At 38.1% G+C, this 19,806-nt stretch overlaps 1 protein-coding gene across 2 annotated transcripts in view; it reads right to left on the bottom strand.

Annotated features, from left to right (window-relative positions):
• si:ch211-113e8.10 (E3 ubiquitin-protein ligase ZFP91) overlaps window positions 1–19,806 on the bottom strand; it is a 58,023-nt gene that overhangs the window by 12,690 nt on the left and 25,527 nt on the right. The window contains exons 3-8 of one of the 2 annotated variants that reach the window (XM_039767427.1): window positions 17,803–17,988; window positions 11,890–11,926; window positions 7,636–7,725; window positions 4,803–4,931; window positions 4,273–4,323; window positions 139–217 (exon numbers count right to left, since the gene is read on the bottom strand). In XM_039767427.1, the coding sequence (XP_039623361.1) occupies window positions 139–217; window positions 4,273–4,323; window positions 4,803–4,931; window positions 7,636–7,725; window positions 11,890–11,926; window positions 17,803–17,988 (572 nt within the window). The remainder of the gene's footprint in view (window positions 1–138; window positions 218–4,272; window positions 4,324–4,802; window positions 4,932–7,635; window positions 7,726–11,889; window positions 11,927–17,802; window positions 17,989–19,806) is intronic. The other variant, XM_039767428.1, reaches the window with a different exon arrangement.

Raw genomic sequence — 19,806 nt, 5'->3', positions numbered from 1 at the left:
AACTGTCAAGACAATTTTTGCTTTCTTTCCCAAGTGATTCTGCACAGTATGTTATCAATGTTTAAATGAGACCTCTGAATGACAATGACAGCTCGGCTCCTGTATGTCTTCTAGCATGACAGATCTCTTGGCACTAACCTGCAAGTAGCGAGGATGAGCGAGCACAGTTCCACACCCTTCCATCTCACAGCGCACATATTGGATAGGAGGCTTCTTCCTAATTAACACAAAACGTGGGATTTAAACGTGCAAGATTTGTCAGCATGTTACTTTACTTCACAAAGGGCTACAATGCAGCTTACCATTAAATTTGTGTTCACCAGAGACGTTCTCCTTATAATAACTAACTTCTATTCAGCCTCAAAAAGTTGCGTTAAGAGTCCATAGATTCACATTCTACCACACAAATGTTTTCTTTTGCTTCCCCTCAGGTCAAGAGTCTGGGTGTCATCCTTGATAGTACTCTATCTTTCCAATCTCACATTAATAACGTCACCCGGTCTGCTTACTTCCACCTATGTAATATTAATCGCATCTGACCCTCCCTCACTTCCCATACCACTGCCATTCTTGTTCACAGGCTTGTTACTTCTCATCTGGACTATTGCAATTCACTCCTCTTTGTTCTTTCCACAGTAAAAAATCTCTCCATAAACTTCAGCTAGTCCAGAATTCTGCTGCTCGCATCATTACTCGAACCCCGTCTATTCATCATATTACTCCGGTCTTGCAGCAGCTTCATTGGCTCTTGATTAAGTTAAGTTTCGAATTGATTTTAACATTTAAGGCCACTTATAACCTCGCCCCTCCTTATCTGTCTAACCTTCATGTTGCCATCCCCTCCCGTAACCTTAGATTCTCTTCCTCAATCCATCATGGGGAGCGGAGCATTCAGCCATTCTGTTTCCAAGCTCTGGAACTCACTACCTACTGAGCTCAGAAACATCAAATCATTCTCATCCTTCAAAATGTAAACTTAAAACCCATCTGTTTAAAATGGCCTTTTCTCTTTGATTAAAGTGACTTTGTTTGGTTTTAAATTTGTATATTTTCTGATGTTTTGTTTCTAATGTGTTTTTTACTTATTGTTTGCACGGTGTCCTTGAGTGCTTAGAAAGGCGCTTTGTATAAATAAAATTTATTATTACAAATACAAATGCCCAGAGGAGGATAGCAGTACCAAAATAACAAAAGTCATGTTAAAGGAGTGCTTAAAATGTGCAAAGCTGTTGAAAACTCAAAGCAGAAATTTGGATTCTGCCATAATGGTTTTCCTATATACTGTACGTCTGTATTCTATTAACTTTAAATGGCCTGGCAGCGGACAACAACAGTGACCTTAAGAAATCAGAACTGTCACAGTTTCTATCCTCTGTTTTTTGAATACTGTATTAAGGAAGTCTGACTTGCTTCTGCACAGTAATTTAGTTGGGAGTTTAAAAGTATTGCTGTGGTTTATAAGTAAACCATTAATATTCAATGCATTTCTTTAGCTATATGTACAGTTATAATGACTTGTTATCCACGTTACACTTGCTACTTGTAAATATGCATGTCATTATATTAGATTACTAGCAAAATACCTGCGCTTCGCAGCGGAGAAGTACTGTGTTAAAGAAGTAATGAGAAAGAAAAGGAAACATTTTAATAATAACGTAATATGATTGACAATGTAATTGTTTTGTCATTGTTATGAGTGTTGCTGGCATGCATATATATATATATATATATATATATACACACACACACACACATACTGTATATATATATATATATACACACACACACACACACACACACACACACATACATACATACATATAGCAAAATACCGGCGCTTCGCTGCGGCGAAGTACTGCATTAAAATTTTTATTAAGAAGAAAATTAAACCTTTTTAAACTGAGGGAAAATATGTCAATAATTATTTGTTAAGGATCTCTTTGTATACCACGTTGTCAGTTCGGCCCTCCGGTTGTAACATGACCAAGCTGTGCATTGAGCTTACTCTTTAATCGATTTCAGTTTCATGGTTTGTTTCAATTACGACAGTATTTGCAGGATTTGTTGTGTTGAAGTGACATTCGGCATCTGTCAAGCGTTGTAAGCACAAAATACCTATGCAATAACTATAATTGTAATAAACAAACAATAAAACAGCGTAGAAGCCGTGGATTAAACAAAAATGCTGTAGTTATCAGTAGGGAGACGTGAATCCCGTGGCGAAGCAAGGAAGAGAATGTAGAGACCGGAGCGACGGACGGTCTTATATAGGCAGGCAGCCAACAACGTGGAAGGCATTGGGATGGGGGACCCAACGCCACCTCACACGGTGGCCGAGCTGCAGGCTATGTACATATATACGTACGGAAGTAGGATTCAGTTAGCGTTGGGAACCCGTGTACCAAATTTCTTGAAGATGGGCCCATAAGTAACAAAGACTGTTGAAAAGTTCAATATGGTGGCCAACAGTGGCATCATACCACCGAAATAAGTACGTACATTGGTTTTGGTTAGTGCAGGGAAGCCGCCTACCAAATTTTCGAGAAGATGGGGCCATAAATAAGAAAGTTCAACATGGCGGACGTTGTTGACCGTTATGACCATTACGCGTAGAATTTCGAAATGAAACCTGCTTAACTTTTGTAAGTAAGCTGTAAGGAATGAGCCTGCCAAATTTCAGCCTTCTACCTACACAGGAAGTTGGAGAATTAGTGACGTTGGAAAGTTCAATATGGCGGCTGACAGTGGTGTCATATCACCGAAATAAGTACGTACATTGGTTTCGGTTAGCTCAGGGAAGCCACCTACCAAATTTCGTGAAGATGGGGCCGTAAATAAGAAAGTTCAACATGGCGGACGTAGTTGACTGTTACGCGTAGAATTTCGAAATGAAACCTGCTAAACTTTTGTAAGTAAGCTGTAAGGAATGAGCCTGCCAAATTTCAGCCTTCTACCTACACGGGAAGTTGGAGAATTAGTGACGTTGGAAAGTTCAATATGGCGGCCGACAGTGGCATCATACCACCGAAATAAGTACGTACATCGGTTTTGGTTAGCGCAGTGAAGCCGCCTACCAAATTTCGTGAAGATGGGGTCAGCCTTCTACCTACATGGGAAGTTGGAAAGTTCAATATGGCGGACGAAATAAGTAAGTACATCGGTTTCGGTTAGCACAGGAAAGCCGCCTACCAAATTTCGTGAAGATGGGGTCATAAATAAGAAAGTTCAACATGGTGGACGTTGTCGACCGTTACGTGTAGAATTTCTAAATGAAACCTGCTTAACTTTTGTAAGTAAGCTGTAAAGAATGAGCCTGCCAAATTTCAGCCTTCTACCTACACGGGAAGTTGGAGAATTAGTGATGAGTCAGTGAGTCAGTCAGTGAGGGCTTTGCCTTTTATTAGTATAGATTAGATTAGATAAACTTTACTGATCTCATGGGGAAATTTAAATGCATGCAGCAGCAAAAACATAAACAAGGATACAGACTCATAACACAAGTCAATCAATCAATAAATATAAATTGTGCAGATATTTCAAAATGGAAAGTCGGGAGGAAGTATTGATTTGCCTGATAGCTCTGGGCAGAAAAGACCCTCAGATGTGCTTCTCAGAACACTGTGGTGGAACAAGCTTGTTTCCCCAGAAGACTGCATTGTACAACACCACACTGGCTACTATGGACTGGCAGAACATTTCTAGCACCTTACTGCATACATCAAAAGACGCGAGTCTCCTTAGGACGTTCAGTCTGCTCTGCACTCTTTGTATAGGGCCACTGTGTTGTCAGACCAGTCGAGTTTGTTGTTTCTGTGAACCTCAAGGTAACTTGTAGCTCTGCACCACTTTAAAGCCCATTGAGGCACACCTTCTGCGATTTTGGGATATACCAAAAATAAAGTGTTGTTAAACTTCTCATGACCTTATAGCCAGAGTCTTGAGTTCACATCTTGGTTCATGCATTGTTTGTGTGTAGTTAGCACAGTTTCTTTGAGTACATGTGGGTTTTAACTCAAGTACTCTTGTTTATGTCCATTAAATACTTGCAGTTTAGGTTGAAAGTCAACTTTAAACTGCCATTATGTGAGTAACTGCGGTTATGCAAGTTTGCTTTCCCAAAAACAGGATGGCATCCTCTCCAGTGTTGATTTCTGAGTTGTGTTATATGCTACAGGGCCTGACTTTAGTTCCCCCTACCACCCTACATGCTGTACTTTAATAAGAGGGTTTGAAAAATGAATGAATGAATTTGAGTTACTTAAAAGTATTTACCTCCTCTTTGGTAGCCGGGGACTTTTATCATCCTTCCTTCTTCTTCCTCTTCTGGCACAAATAGAAACTTATTTAGAATATCATGTATTTACAAAAGCAGCACTTCTTACACTTTTTACCAAATGTAGTTCTAATTCTGTGAAATGCTGGAATTGGTTTGCTACTATGGATAGAAGAATCAAGCTTCTTAATCCTCTTTTTTCTTTGTGACAGCGCACTCAAATCAAAACACTTTATAAAATGTAACTCTAAATTCTGTCAAACACTTTAATGATCTTGCTTTACATTTGATACGATTAACTTCGACTAAAATGCAGAACTGTTACATTTGTCTTTCATCTTTAGATGCATAAAACTCAACAAGTGTTCAGTTTTCATGCACCATGAGGTCATAACAAATAGATTTTAAATCTTCATGAACACGGTTTTTATCTAATTCTAAGAGATTTTGTGATATTTCACTGAGCCTGTTTGTTAAATATGCATTTCTAAAAATTGAAACTAAATAAATAAACCAAATACTGACTTACTTTCTGGGTGGCTCAATCTCCTCTCCAAATTCATTCTCCTGCTTAACATCCACCTCAGTCTTGATATCAAGCTTCTTGTCTTTATCATTTTTTCCCTTTTGAGCCCTCCTACGAGGTTTGGGTGGGTCCCTAGTAGACAGAAAAATAAAAACGGGTTTACATCAGTGAAATCCCAATTACTGTGGACACAAATAAAAACAAAGAAAATGAAAATTCTAAGTTAAATTATGGCTGATATGCGCCAAGGATGAAAACTGCAAAATCGAGCTTTAATGCCAATAAATACAAAGGTTAATTTAACTTGGTGAGGAGTAGGATATACGCGGTTAATGTCAATCCAATTTTTGTTTGTTTTTTTTTTCCCCATGAGGATGCATGTAATAATAATCCTGGGATTATTTGCCCCAGGATGCACTGCAAATTTAATTTTGCATCAGTTTCTCTGGATTAGCATTTTGCTTTTATAATATTCTACTCATTATAATAATATGAAATTATCTGAAATATATCACAAATATGCTTGTTTGATATAATAAGCTCACCACAAGATGGGTGGCCTATTTTTATTTTGTCCTGCTTCAAAGCAAAAATGGGCACTCTACCAAAAAAGTGAAGACCACTCCACACTAAACTTTCCTGTGATAAGCATGATCCCAAACTGAAATTATATACTGTATATCTTTAAAAAAAGAAATTGCACCATCAAAATATTTTATGAAGAACTGAGCTCCAATGAAAACCTTACTTAAATCAGGAAATTAAATATATTTAAGGGGTAGTTGTCATTAATGTAATTTACAAACTGTTTGTAGGCTCACACATATTTATGTAGACAGCAAAAGTAACAGTTAGTTCCAGAATTTCCTTACAACATGTCAACCACCATGTTCATATGCAAGGTCACTTACCAATAAATATACTTGAGCACTACTCCGCTTTTTTGTCTGTTATGTCATATTTGAAGCATTACACCAGGGGTGCCCAACTCCAGTCCTGGAGGGCCGCAGTGGCTGCAGGTTTTCATTCTAACCCCTTTTCTAATTAGTGATCTGTTTTTGCTGCTAATTAACTTCTTTCGAATGCCAACGGGATATAGGTCTGGGCCACACGAGGACGTTCCCTTTTTTTTCCTTCCACTGTGTGATCAATTTTGCTGTGTGTTTCGGGTCGTTGTCATGTTGAAAAGTGAATATTCTGCCCATCTTCAACTTTCTGGCAGAGGATAGCAGTTTTCCTCAAGAATTTGTCGGTATTTTGCCCCATCCATTTTTCCTTCTAAACTAATGAGAGCCCCACGCCCTGCGGCAGAGAAACAGTCCCACAACAGGATGCTGCCCCTTCCATGCTTTACTGTAGGTTTGGTGTGTTGTGGATGGTGAGCTGCATTGGTGTACCATTTGGTATTGAGACCAGATAGTTCGATTTTGGTCTCATCTGACCAGAAGACCTTTTTCCACTTGGCATCAGAATCCAAGGTGTGTTCTGGCAAAGCTCAAACAAGCCTTAATGTGGCCTTTCTTGAGAAGTGGCTTTTTCCTTCTGACCCTCCTGAAGTAGCCACAATTGTGGAGCGCTTGCGAAATTGTTGTCACATGCACACCGTGACTGCTCTTTGCCATAAAATCCTGTAGCTCCTTCAAAGTGGCCATTGGCCTCTTGGTAGCCTTTCTTACCAGTTTCCTCCTTGCTCTTCCATCCAGTTTTGGGGGGGAGACGACCATTTCTAGGGAGGGTCCTAGTAGTACCAAACACTTGCCACTTCTTTATTATGGACTTTACTGAGCTCCTTAGGATTAATAAAGCTTTTGACATCTCCTGCCTTATGTCTGTCCACAACTGTATCCCTTTGATCTTTTGAAAGTGACTGGCCACCCATAGTCAGTTGTTTGCGGTCAGTTGCACTACCAAGGAATGGAATGAGTGCTCCAGGAACAGCTTCACTAATCACACTCATTACAATTGAGCACAGGTGGAAGTAAGCCAGTAACCGCAATGGAAATGGTGGGCACTGACACCTGATTGAGTTTAGGAGGGGCCTGATCCTTTATGAATCTCAGTATTTCTTGTTTTTGATATTTTAAAATTCTTCTGAACTGTAGCTGTGATATCTTTCACTTATTATAGAATGTTATAGATTACATCGATAAATAAAGCTGGAAAAAATATCGGTTTGTGTGTTTTCATTTAAGACTGTAAAGCAAAAAAAAAAAAAAGGAATATTTCAAAGGGGGGGATTCTTTTCTATACCCCCTGTATGTATAACATGTTAGGCACACCTGATTGGTATTTCGGAGGAGCAGACTGTTACTGTAAATGAGCAGATGTCCATAATAAAATGGCCACTGAGTGGATAAGCAGCACCATGTGGATTAATAAAGGTGTATTTTATTGCATTGCAAAAAGGTCCACAAAGACAATTTAAAAGACTCAATAGTTAAGGACCACATGCAAAAAAAGCTGTCTTCTATTACAATACAGCTAGAGCAAAGGTCTCATATTTGATGTGCTAATAATTCAGCAAAATATAAAGAAAGAGCTGAAAATACATGTAAGAATGAATATGTTACAGCACTGAAAGAGCAACCTTAAATTTTTAACATGAGTCATAATGGTTAGCTACTTTTTGAAGGTGTATGTAAAATTATATTTAAATTGCCTCAAAACTATTTGACTTGAAAAAATGCCACAGTCCTGTAAACAACTGTCCCATAAAACATGTTATTCCTACACTATCTAATAACACATCCTGAAGTGAAAACACTTGAGAAAAACCATGTGTAGTTAAACTTGGAAAGAGAAAGACGTAGAGTTAAATCAAAAAAATGTCATTAACCTTTCATCCTGTGGCTTATAGTTCTGGTCTTTGGGGTCATCTCGAAAAGGGGGTTCTTCCTCACTAATGACCATATCTTCATCTTCCTCACTGAAACAGCACAAAGGTTAAACATTTTTGTAACTTTACAAAAACAAACATCACATTGTTGTTTAATATACATTCAATTCACACTTAGCAGATGCTTTTACCCAAAGTGACTTACAAAGGATTAAGTCACTAGAAAATAAAGATGAAAGTTGAAAACAAAATAATTCGATACCAGATATTTATTTTACATATATACAGTAGAACCTCGGTTCGGTCGTGAACCGAAGCAATTTCCCCCAAAGGATTGTATGTAAATACAATTAATCCGTTCCAGACCATACAAACTGTATGTAAATATATATATGTATTTTTTCAAGCTTTTAAGCACAAATATAGTTAATTAAACCATAGAATGCACAGTGTAATAGTAAACTAAATGAATAACACTGAGAAAACCTTGAATAACAGAGAAAACTAACACTACAATAATTTGCGCTATAGCACTACCAACCGCTGGCTAAAAGCACTTTTTTTAATGAGTTTTAAGCACAGGGAAAAAATGAACATTTGAAAAAATCCGTAATTTAATAAACCACCAAGAAAAATTATGATGTAACAATGAACGCTACGAAGCAATCGCTGGAAACAGAAGTGAAAACAAAATCAAGCCCAGTGCATTCTTTAACTGCCTTCCTACCTTAATGCGTCCAGATCTCTCTCTTGCTGCCTGTGTGTCTGCGCGCTGCCTCTGTGTGTGTGTGTGTGCTCTCTTGCTCGCTGCACAGGAAGAGACTGAACATGTACAAACCGAAAGGGAAACTGGCTTGTTCGTATACCGAGTGTGTGGTCGTGAACCGAGGCAAAAGTTTGGCGAACATTTTGGTTGTAAACCGAGTTGTACGTGTACCGAGACGTTCGTGAACCGAAGTTCCACTGTGGTTTGTAATTTCCTTTAAAGGGTATGACTACTGGAAAAATTTGAAAGAAGTATCAAATTTAGTTTTTGAGGCCCGATTCTAAATATCCAATTAATCAGTTTTAAAAAAAAAAACGATAAAACACAGAATCTGATTTCCAGTGGAGTTAATTGAATACAGTCACGCATCGATTTAAGCCCGACCTTGATGAGGTAATTTGAACTTACAGCCGAGGGTCACAGGAAAAAATTGGGTAACATTGTTCTAAAAAACGGCCAAAACCAGCCGCAGTAATAAATCTTTCATTATTATAATAATTTCTTCTCAGGGTCTCACATGTCTGCCGACTCTTGAAAGGCCCTTTACAGGTTTGTTTTGATTGGTGCGGCTCCACATGACTAATTCTTATATATTTGGCCCGGATCGCTTTCCTTAACCAGTGTTTCTCAAACTTTATAGTCCTGCACTCCAGTTTTGCCTTTTAAATTTCATTGACGACTCTCTAGCAGCCACTGCAAACAGCACCCTTTGGTGAAACAAGCTCACTTTAAAATGGGGAAACACTGAGCAGCAGTGCTGCGGATCACTTTGGAGACTCACTCAGGAACAAACAACAACCACCTGCGATTCAGTGGTTGAGAAACCTCAACTTACAACTACCTGGCATGCAGCCACCAGGATGCGAAAAATCAGTTTTGTGCTACTCCATACTGACAGTTATAGTATGCATTTGGTGAGCCATACCGGACCTACAGAGTATCAATTGCAATGATCAGTAAATGTTGTGACTGTTGTATCGCCAAATGGAGCCAAAAGTCAGCATGTGACTACTACACCCCATGTAGTTTGTAGTGGCGGTCAAGAAACATTTTTAACCTCAATTTTTGAGAAGGAAGAACCTAATGGTGGCTACTAATGGACAGCAGCAAACAATATAAACGTCCATGAAACAAATAAAAAGTAAAAGTGTGACCCTGTGAGAAGGAGTGTCCTGTGTGTGGACTACTTTCATTTTCCAGAGTTATTTACTTAACAATATTTTAGCCAAAAATACATGCGTTTTCCACTTTCTGAACATACAACTGGATGTGTGGATATACGACACTAGTAACATAAGATGTTTATTCCCCATGAACATTTTGATACTGTTTGCTGTAGTCCATCACTGGATGCCATTGGATCCCATGGGGTCTATCAGAAACTTTCTTCGTGTAAACATTAGCCTGAAATATTTTCTTGGCCACCACTACAAAACTACATGGGGTAAGTAACATTTGAAAAGAATGCCACTGAACATTTTCTTTGTGAATCACTCAAGCTTTTACACATTGGATGTAGAAAATGAAGAGAATCAGAATCAATAACACATTCTGGGGCTATGAATGAGACATCCATCCATCCATTATCCAACCCGCTATATCCTAACTACAGGGTCACGGGGGTCTGCACTTAATATGATTTCTCTTTTTCATTTTCCACCACTCTAGCGTGTTGTTAACAGTTGGCTCAAGGCCATTGTGTGCTCAAAAATTAATGTTCCCCAAAAGTTTAGGTTTCTGGCACACTGCACCAGGTTCTTCTCCAAAATGACTTTGTTTTGCTGTATCTATTATACCATTTATATTCATATGTATACAAATCACCAATACATTTCAAAATAGGGAGTGCATCAAAACGGAGTGTGGTATTAATTTGGCAAGCACAGCACTTCATGTTAAGATTAAAAAAAAGGTACTTTTGTTTCCATTAAATAATACGTTTTTTTCTGACTGTGTTCTTAGGCGAACTGCAGTCAAGATTTTATGCAAGTGTTCTCTTGTTTATTTCATGATTTTCCCCATAAAGCAATTATGATTATATACAGAACTCTCCAAACGCAGCTGTGAAACTAGCAACTGGCTTCCCCGAGTAGTGTCATTCTCAACCAGACATGTGGTTTCATAATGCCCAGTGCAGTGCTGGTGCACTGTTCTGCCATATGTCCACAAATCTATTATAGAGGATTTTGTAGTTCTTAAAGGATTTTCCATGCCTAGGAAATCTTATCATAGTCTTTCCCCAATTAGCTCTTTTCAATAACATTCTCTCAGATTTGATGACATCATTTTTGTACGAAGATACACTAATCAGCTATGGGGCATCTATGACACAGGCCTCAGTTATCTGGGCTCATTATAATCACTGTTTATTTGGCAGACACCTTCAATGGGCTACATAAAGGTTCACTTAACATCTTTTGTGTTGTTCAGCTAGAGCACAGGGAAGTAGTACGAGTCAAACCAGAGGAGTGAAATAAAATGTCCAAAGGAGTAAAATCCAGCACCTTAGGCATGGGGCACACTACCTTTAGTGAGCTTTAACCCAGGCTTTAAAAGTGGGTACCTATGGAAACCATTTTCTGTTTTATTTATAATTAGCCATCCCTGCAGTTTCGCCCGCATATTAGTGAAACAGGAGAGTTAGGAGGGCCCCGCCCAGCTCTCTAGTCCTGACGTCAATCTTCCCCCTCCCTTTGGCATGCAGACTCTGTCTTGGATTAGTGCAAATATATCACTCCTGCAAGCAAACTATGATTCTTAGTGCAATGAGAGAAGTCGCAAAATCAACCGGAATGTTCAAGCAAATTATAGGAAAAAAAAATCTAAATCTGTAAAGTATTTCTCTTGTTCGCTAACTAAGCGAAGTTAAGGTTACGCTTATGCCCTGAGGCAGATATGCGAGTGAGTAGGGAACCGCCAAACCCCCACTATTTTATATAGTAGAAGATCAGCATCAACACAGACAGGCAGACACCAATGGTTCAAACCCTTCAAACCCACAACACGTTTATTTACACCATTTACAGTTTACCCAGTCCTACACACAACCAAGTACTCCTGCACTACACGCCCTCAGTCCGGGCTTCTCACAAGTCCTGTCTTCCTTCACCGCCTCCACTCCTCTCCTTCGAGCTTCGTCCTCTTCCACCCAACTCCAGCTGATGACTGGAGGGAGGCGGCCCCTTTTATCCCCACCCGGACGTGCTCCAGGTGCCTCCTGATAAGCTTCCTTTGGCATTTCCTGGAGTGGCAGAAATGCCACATGAGCACCCGGAAGCACTCTGGGTGTCCCTGGTAATCCTTCCGCCAGCACCTCCTGGTGTGGCGCAAGTGCGGACGTCCAGGGCTTCACAGTCTTCAGGGCACCCTATAGGGTTGAGCTTCCATGCTCAATTCCCGTGATAGATATATATATATATATATATATAACTACAAGGGCAAAAATCAACCACCTCAAATAAAAGAGTCAAAAAAGTGCAAGGTCTTACCTTAATCCGACTTTGGAAGGAGGATCCCCTGGGGCAGCTAAACAACATGAAAAAGTACCAGTTAGATTTACAAAAGCACAGAGCGCTATATAGGCAAAGGAACATTTGATTGAAGATTCTAAAAACATAGGGATTATTAAGGCATAAGTATAATCTATTAATTATGTAGTACCTTACATATTTAAGGGACACCAAGCTAACGAAAGCCTAAAAGATAGCCATGGAAAGCAGCAGAGTGGAGTTTTAAATCTTTTAAATATTTTAATTAAACTTTAATTTCATAATTTATCATAGACCCATCCATTTTAATGTAACTGTAATAACCCTGTGATATTTATGTTATACTTTAAAATAAATAAATAAAATAAAATACTGGAATGCTTCTAAAAAAATGATTTTCTACTTGTGGCAAACTATTTTTGAAAGAAAAAACAAAACAAAAAAAAACCAAAAAAAAAAAACACAACCACTAATTAATTGCGCTAGCAAACAGACACAGTTAGTAAAAGGATAGCGACTTTATATATTGTATATTAATTTCTTTTTGTACATGGCACTTGATATTGTTGTTACACTTACACATACAGTTAAACACAACTATTTCCATCTTTCCAACAAAAAGGAGACAAAGTGGTGCAATGATTATCACAGATGTCTAAGCAACCCAAATCCAACACCGTTGTTGTGCAGTTTGCAGGTTTCCCCAACACGTTTTTCTGCCATATTTTATAAAGATGTCTGGGTGTTTATTAAACTGCTGATTAGTCTTACGTGAGTGTGTGAGCGAGTGTGCCCTTCCTAACTTACAGCCATTGCTTTTGGGATTGGTTCCACTCAATTGTGAACCTGAACAGGATTAAGCAGGGTGTTATTAATAAAATTAATTTATGTAACATTTCATGTAGCTCAATATGCTCAACACAAAACAAACAAATACCAGATAAAAAGATAAAACAAACACTAGTGACATGCTACTGAAATAAAAGTAATCATCATTTAAATCAGAAGAAAACTGCAACCTGTAATTGTGAGGCAATATAAATATAAATTAAAAATGATATAATTCTATGAGCAACTGTGAGATAATGTAAAGTTGTTGGGTTAAGCAGGATCTTGGGTTTAGCTGTAATGATGGGAAAACAGAAACAATTAAAATCAAGGTCACCATCAAGTTCATTTAACAACACCCAGTTAACTAAACTGAGTAATTAAAAACAAGTAATATTTATTTACAATTGCATAAGCTCTTTTTCCCCAGAAATTCACTCTGGCATTTGTCCCATTTTCCCATCTCTTTCAATTTGCTGCAATTATCTTCTCTCTTTCTCTCTGCAAATCAATGGGCGGCCATTGCAAGGCTCTGTCACATCTGCTTTCCAAGAGTAAATCAAAAATGAGCAGTTTGATTATGGCATATAAAACAGAATTTCTGAATTTTCAGAGAAAATTGCATTCGCATTCCAAAAGAACGTGATAAATACGCACCACATGCAGTGTAAGTCACTTCAGTGTGTTTGAATAATACACTAATGACGTTATTACACAACGACAACAATAACTTGATTTGATGTTCTTTCACAATTAAATACAACATGACAATACAAATAAGTTAAATTACCACCAAAAACACTCTCTGTTATTCAATTCTCTATTAACCATAATGTTCCTCTCATGTATATTTGCCTTTGTAGATGTAACACAGCATAACATTAACCAGTGTCATGTGGGATTGAGTGTAAACCGGCAATATATGATACAAGGTAATAATGAGCCCCAGACGGGATGCCAGTCTACTGTAGGTCACTCCTACACACACATCTCTAATATGTTGTGTGGCAGGTGCGGTAACACGCTATCGGCGCGCTCCCTCTAATATGGAGTCACAAGTTAATCTGACCTTCCTATCTTTGGAGACGAAGGGGGATGAGGGAGAGCAAAGAACACAGATGAAAACCCGCAACTGAGCAAACTGACATGGACAACGGTTCGATGGCAAATGGGCGGCAGTCAACTCGGCGAAAAGGCAAGTCAGTGAAGAAACAGCTTGGCGAAATAGAACTCGGTGACATCCTTTACCAGTTAGGTAATGGGTTAAGAGAGATTTTTTAATTATATTTAAATCACAATGTGATTTAAAATGTTGAAAATAGATTTATATAATTGACAAACGAACTGCAGATGGAACAAACTCTCTTACATTATCTTCTGCAACCAAAATTGCTAATTCTTTATATAAATTGTATTGAATGTAATCATATGATAAAGTTATTTAGAATACAGAAGATGACCTGTGTACTCGGCTTAAGGAATATCTTTACTCTCAACGTATTGGGACTCTCATAAAACAGGTGATTCTGTGGATTTTCTGGCGCCCTACGTAGTCATTTAAATATCATTATAAAATCTCTTTGAACCTAACTATTACCTAACTGGTAAAGGATGTCGCCGAGTTGCCTTTTTTGCCCAGTTGCCCCTGAACAATGGACTACTAGGTATGGGATTCAAATCCCAGGATGCTGGACTCATGATACAGCATTGCTAACCACTGCAGATGTGTTTATGTAATAATCAAAGAAAGACATTGAAATATGAGCGTACAGTGCATTCAGGATTATTCAGTTAACTTTGCTTTTTCAGCATTTTGCTATGCTGCAGCCTCATACGAAAATCATTAAAATTAATTTTCCCCTGTGGAAGAAAAAAACAACTTAGGGATCATATAGTCATTTTGGATAAAGTTCTTTGATATGCTTTCTATATTAAAATATAGCATCCATCTTAGAAGTATGAAAGGGTTAATAAATGTCAGAAACCTGTTTAGAAATATCAGGACACCAGATAAAGGTCAAGTGAACAACAAAGACAAAAATGAAATGCACAAAATGTACTAGAAGATGACTAACGTGTCCTGTAAACAACAAGACTGGACAGTTGTCACATACACAGAAATTTCAAGGATAGCAGCTAACCTAAAAATATAAGAAGCACAAGAGTATAATAAAAATATACTTTTAAGTTATCCGATGTGTAAATCAATGAACCAACCACAGTAAAAAGTATGCATTGATTGACGAAGTTTGTAAATTCAATTGTTTATAAAATGGATTTCTACCCTTTGTATTTCGATTATTCTGACCGTGCCATAAGACTGCAGTGATGGATGCTCTCTCCAATGCATTTACTGAGGAGTATTTAAATGACGAAATGATAGGCCTTTCTTCCTTGCTGATTACTGACTTAAATAAAATTTTATCAGACTTGTCATGGTAGAGGACACTTTAATTAAGATATTGATTCCTACCACATCTCCTATCAAACACTTAACATCCCAAAATGATGTTATTAGATGTTTTTTGTAAAAATTATTACAAACTAGCTGTGTATGTCCATGCTGTAAAAAGCCTGGGGTCCTACAAACTATTGAAATCATCAGAAAAAAAAATTGAAATGTAGAGATGTCAGGTAATTGAAAGAAACTACCCAAGGCATTTCTCTCATAGGAGGTTTCGTTTTGCTGACGTGCTCGCTTTGCTTGCGTATTAGCGTCAGGAGGAAAAGTAAAGGGGATACCATTTTACCGATGTGCTCGTCTCGCTTGTGTATTGGCGGCTAAGCGAGTTTCTCTCTTTTCTTGGCAGTTTCACTTTTGGCAACAGAGTCGCTTTCTTTGAGCTACACGCTGTAGCCTCACACTTCCGGACAGACAGACACACACACACTTCCATGCGTAGACGTTTATATATAAGATAAAAGGCAGGCATCTCATTGGCACAGATACTCAGACCCATTGCTATGACACTTGAAATTTTGATCCCATTCTGCTGATCATCATTGAGATGTTTCTCCAGCTTCCTTAGTGTTCACCTATAGTCAATTCAATTGACTGGACATGGTTAGAAATGGCACACATCTGTCTATAGAAGGTCCAGTTGGCAAAAAAACAATCCATGAAGTCAAACGACGCTGCTGGCAGAGCTTAGAGTCTGGACTGTACTGAGGCACAGATCTAGGAAAGGCTACAAAAAATGTCTGCAGCCTTGAAGGTTCCAAAGGGCACAGTGGCCTTCAGAATTATTAAATGGAGGAAGTTTAGAACAACCATGACTATTTCTGGTGCTGGCTCAGTCCAAACTGAGCAATTAGGGGAGAAGAGCCCTGGTAAGAGAGGAGGCCAAGATCCCAATGGTTACTCTGACTGAGCTCCAGAGAATCTTTGTGGAGATGAGAGAAGCTTACAGAAGAACAACCATTGCTGCAATGCTCCACCGATCTGGGCTTTATGGCACAGTTCCCAGCTGAAAGCCTCTTCTCAGTAAAAAAAATGCATAAAAGCCCTCTTGGAGATTCCAAAAAGGCAAGCAAAGGTCTCTCAGACTTTGAGAAAGATTCTATGGTCTCATGAAACCAAGATTGAACTATTTGGCTACAATTTGAAGTGTCACGGTAGAAGCGGAGACTTGCTTTTTTTGATCTTTACTAAACTGCGCTTGAATCTCTGGTGCTGTTAGGCACCTATAACGCAAGCCAATAACCAGACGACACTTGTTTTCTGAGTGGGTTGTAACTTTCTATACGAATTTCTTCTAGTTTCCAATTGCCTTTAGATTGTAAAGGACACTACTGTACCAAACACACAATTTATCTAAATGAAAGGCCTACACTTCAAAGGTTAATAATGCTCTGTCTTATTTCATTTGTCAATTGCCGTTTTCTTGCCATTATCACTGGAATATCATCCAAGTAGTACTTCATAGGGTGTAGTAACAGAGTCTGCTTTAAGACAGACAGAGAGTTCTGAAGTAATCAACAGAAGTTGGGACACCTGTACAAATTTTTGCTTCAACTTGCAAGGCTTCATGTACTTTAATTGCTTCAGAACATCTGTAGGTTGTTGCAGAACATCTATTAGCTGCTCCCCGAAGAAGGAATATTTTGTAATATTCCAATATTTTCTTCATTTTTCTGTTTATGCTAACCTAAACTTTGAACTGGCCATTTACTGCTTACTTTTTGAACATTTTAGGTTTTCATTGCATTTCAGCTGAATAAATGTCAAGAAAAACTGAGGTGTTCAAAACCTTTCGCCCGGTAGTATAAATACATTATTTCAGATCTAAGGCACACCTCAAATAGCGGCTCCACTAACTCGTGGTGAGACTACATCCACTACTACCACACTAGCATTTTCTTATTATTTATAAAAGTATTTCCGACAACACTAAAACAACCAAAAATGCACACGACACTGGGCGCACACACACATCAGCAGAAACAGAAAGAGTATGTGTTCTCTCTGAAGGGAAATTTCCATCTCCAGACACGGGATCTAATGCAAAACAGTAAATAATTTGCCTATTGTGCATTTATGCAGCATTAAAACTGTACATATCACAATTTTGATGAATACAGGCAAGCAACACAACAAGCGTCATGAAAAGCAATTTCTCCATGTGCACAATGTTAGAAAATGGTTTTCTTCAATAAAAGGTGACCAATCAGGGAATGAGATGTTGTAATGAACAGAATCAAATCAGAGAAGGGCCACATAATAAACATGCACCAATCAGAGTCAGCGTTTTCTAAATTTTCTGTTTCCACCCAACCACACTCTAATGTAAAGGCGGTGGAGAGCCTTTTCAAAGGTCCGTGTTTTAGGAGGTTAATAACGATGGAGTAGTGTGGACAAAAGACAAAAAATGGAGACTAATGTCTGCATTTTTCAATGAAAATGTAGTAGTGTGGATATAGCCTGTGTAAAACAAAAATCTGCAGGGCATGTTACGGCATAATTCCTGACATGATTTTACATTTTTTATTTGAATCTGTGCTACTTTGTGGGAAAAAAAAACAAAAAAAACACACATTTGGCTTAAGAAATTGGTTGGCACACTCCTTACTCTCTCTTTTACTTACCCCAGTAACTTTTTTGTTCCGTGTCAGGCTCAGTTTTGCAAATAAACTGGTCCGAATCAATCTGAGACTCTGCTGTTTTCGAGTTTCCAGTTGAGTCCTTCTGTTGTGCAGCATTCATTCTACCACCACGGCGAGACCTCACTGGACGTGATCTTGGAGTGCAAGATGCTGTTCCAGGTGAGCTTTCTTTTAATAGAAGAAAAACAGAACATTAAAAAATATATATAATAAAAAACAGACATTAATATTAATAAAACTGGATCATAGAATATAAAACAGTATGCTGCTAAAATCAAAGGGTTAATTTTAAAAACAAATTTTTTGGGGGAGCAGTTTTTTTTTTACTATACACCATGTACTGTTTGATTTTTCATCAAACATTGTTCTAGCACATTTTCATATTAAGACTGGTAAACAATATATCTATTTTTTCCATATACAGTGATACCTTGGAATCCAAACTTAATCCGTTCCAAGAACCCTGTTCAAGTTCCAAATCGTTCGAGTTCCAAGACAATTTTTCCCCTTTAAAATATAGAAACTGAATTAATCCATTCCTGGGTCCCACAAACTCAAATTTTCAAAATGATTTTAACAGTAAATAAACTGGATTTTAAAGTAAAATATTAACGAATAATAATATTTGAATATGTGAATTAATAAAATTATAAACATAAAAACCTGTATTTACCTTGCCTCTCTGTGCATAACAACACTATGGATTCCAGTCCTTTTCTTAAAGTTCTCAAAAACACCCCCACTGGCTTTAAACTCCTGGTTTTGAGCACTAGTATCAGGCATGCCTTTCACTAAATCATCGTGGAGGACCTTGGCTTTCCCACAAATGAATCGTCTCAGAAATCAAATTACTAGCCAGCTGTTTTTCGTTAATCCAAACTAAGAAGAGTTTTTCTATCTCGTCCATACTTTTCGATCCTCTAGAGGTCAGTGTCGTAACCCCTTTCGCCACATCAGCTGCTTTGATAGCTTCTTTATTTTTTCAAAATTGTACAAACAGTCGATTTAGGCATTCCGAACATGCAGGGTGGTCCAGATCTAATTATAGAGATCCAGATCGTCTGGATGACTTTGATTTATACGGGGACAATTCCAGTTCGGCACGAAGATGATTCGTCATGTTGTCAGATCGTACACTTCTTGATGGTCCTGGATTTTTTAGATGATTTTCTATGTAATAAACTTAAGTTATGGCATAATGAAAATTGCATAATTAGATCTGGACCATCCTATAGTAGTGAGATCAGCCACATGTACTACTTTCATGCTTAGCGAAAAGATCTTTTTTAACTTCAATTGTAGCTCTAACAGCTTTCCTCTTTCTCTTATTGTCCACAGTACACTTTTTAGGACCCATGGAGAATACGCAAACTTTTTATTATATAAAAAAAATAACACAAAACACACAAAAGCATAAAATTAGCAGCGAAAATAGCACCGAAAAATTACAAGAGATGCTTTCATTACAGCTTCCGACAACGAACTGAACGGCAAAGCGTATAGGTGGCACTTGGGAAACGTACGCACAAACACACACACGAATAACGTGCTGGGCGTTCCGATTACGGGACAAAATTTGCTCGAATTTTCCATTCGGTTTCCAAGTTGTTTGAGTTCTGGGGCGTTCAGATTCTGGGGACAATACTGTACTGTATTTAAGAGGAGGGTCAGCAGGTTTTGGAACCAGACTACTGAACTTCATACATTAGGCACAGTAGTAGAACACACTGACTCTGAATTGTCTTCAAAGAGAGGGCCAGACTAATACGAAGGAGAATGTACAGGATATCGACACAAATAATCCCCCCCCCAACACCTTAAACATTATTGTCTCATAATTATTATTACGTAAAGAAGATTATGTTACAAAACATAGAGGAGGGCGTCACAGGTGCTCCTTTCCTTATTACGTTGAACAATTGTACAAAACAAAAACAATACAATAATCTTGTACAAAAAGCTGGAAAAAATGTGTCACAAGTAACT

Source organism: Polypterus senegalus, chromosome 10 (genome assembly GCF_016835505.1).
Source record: "Polypterus senegalus isolate Bchr_013 chromosome 10, ASM1683550v1, whole genome shotgun sequence".
Taxonomy (NCBI): domain Eukaryota; kingdom Metazoa; phylum Chordata; class Cladistia; order Polypteriformes; family Polypteridae; genus Polypterus; species Polypterus senegalus.
Note: the sequence above shows the minus strand (reverse complement) of the source record. Positions and strands in the feature narration are given on the sequence as shown.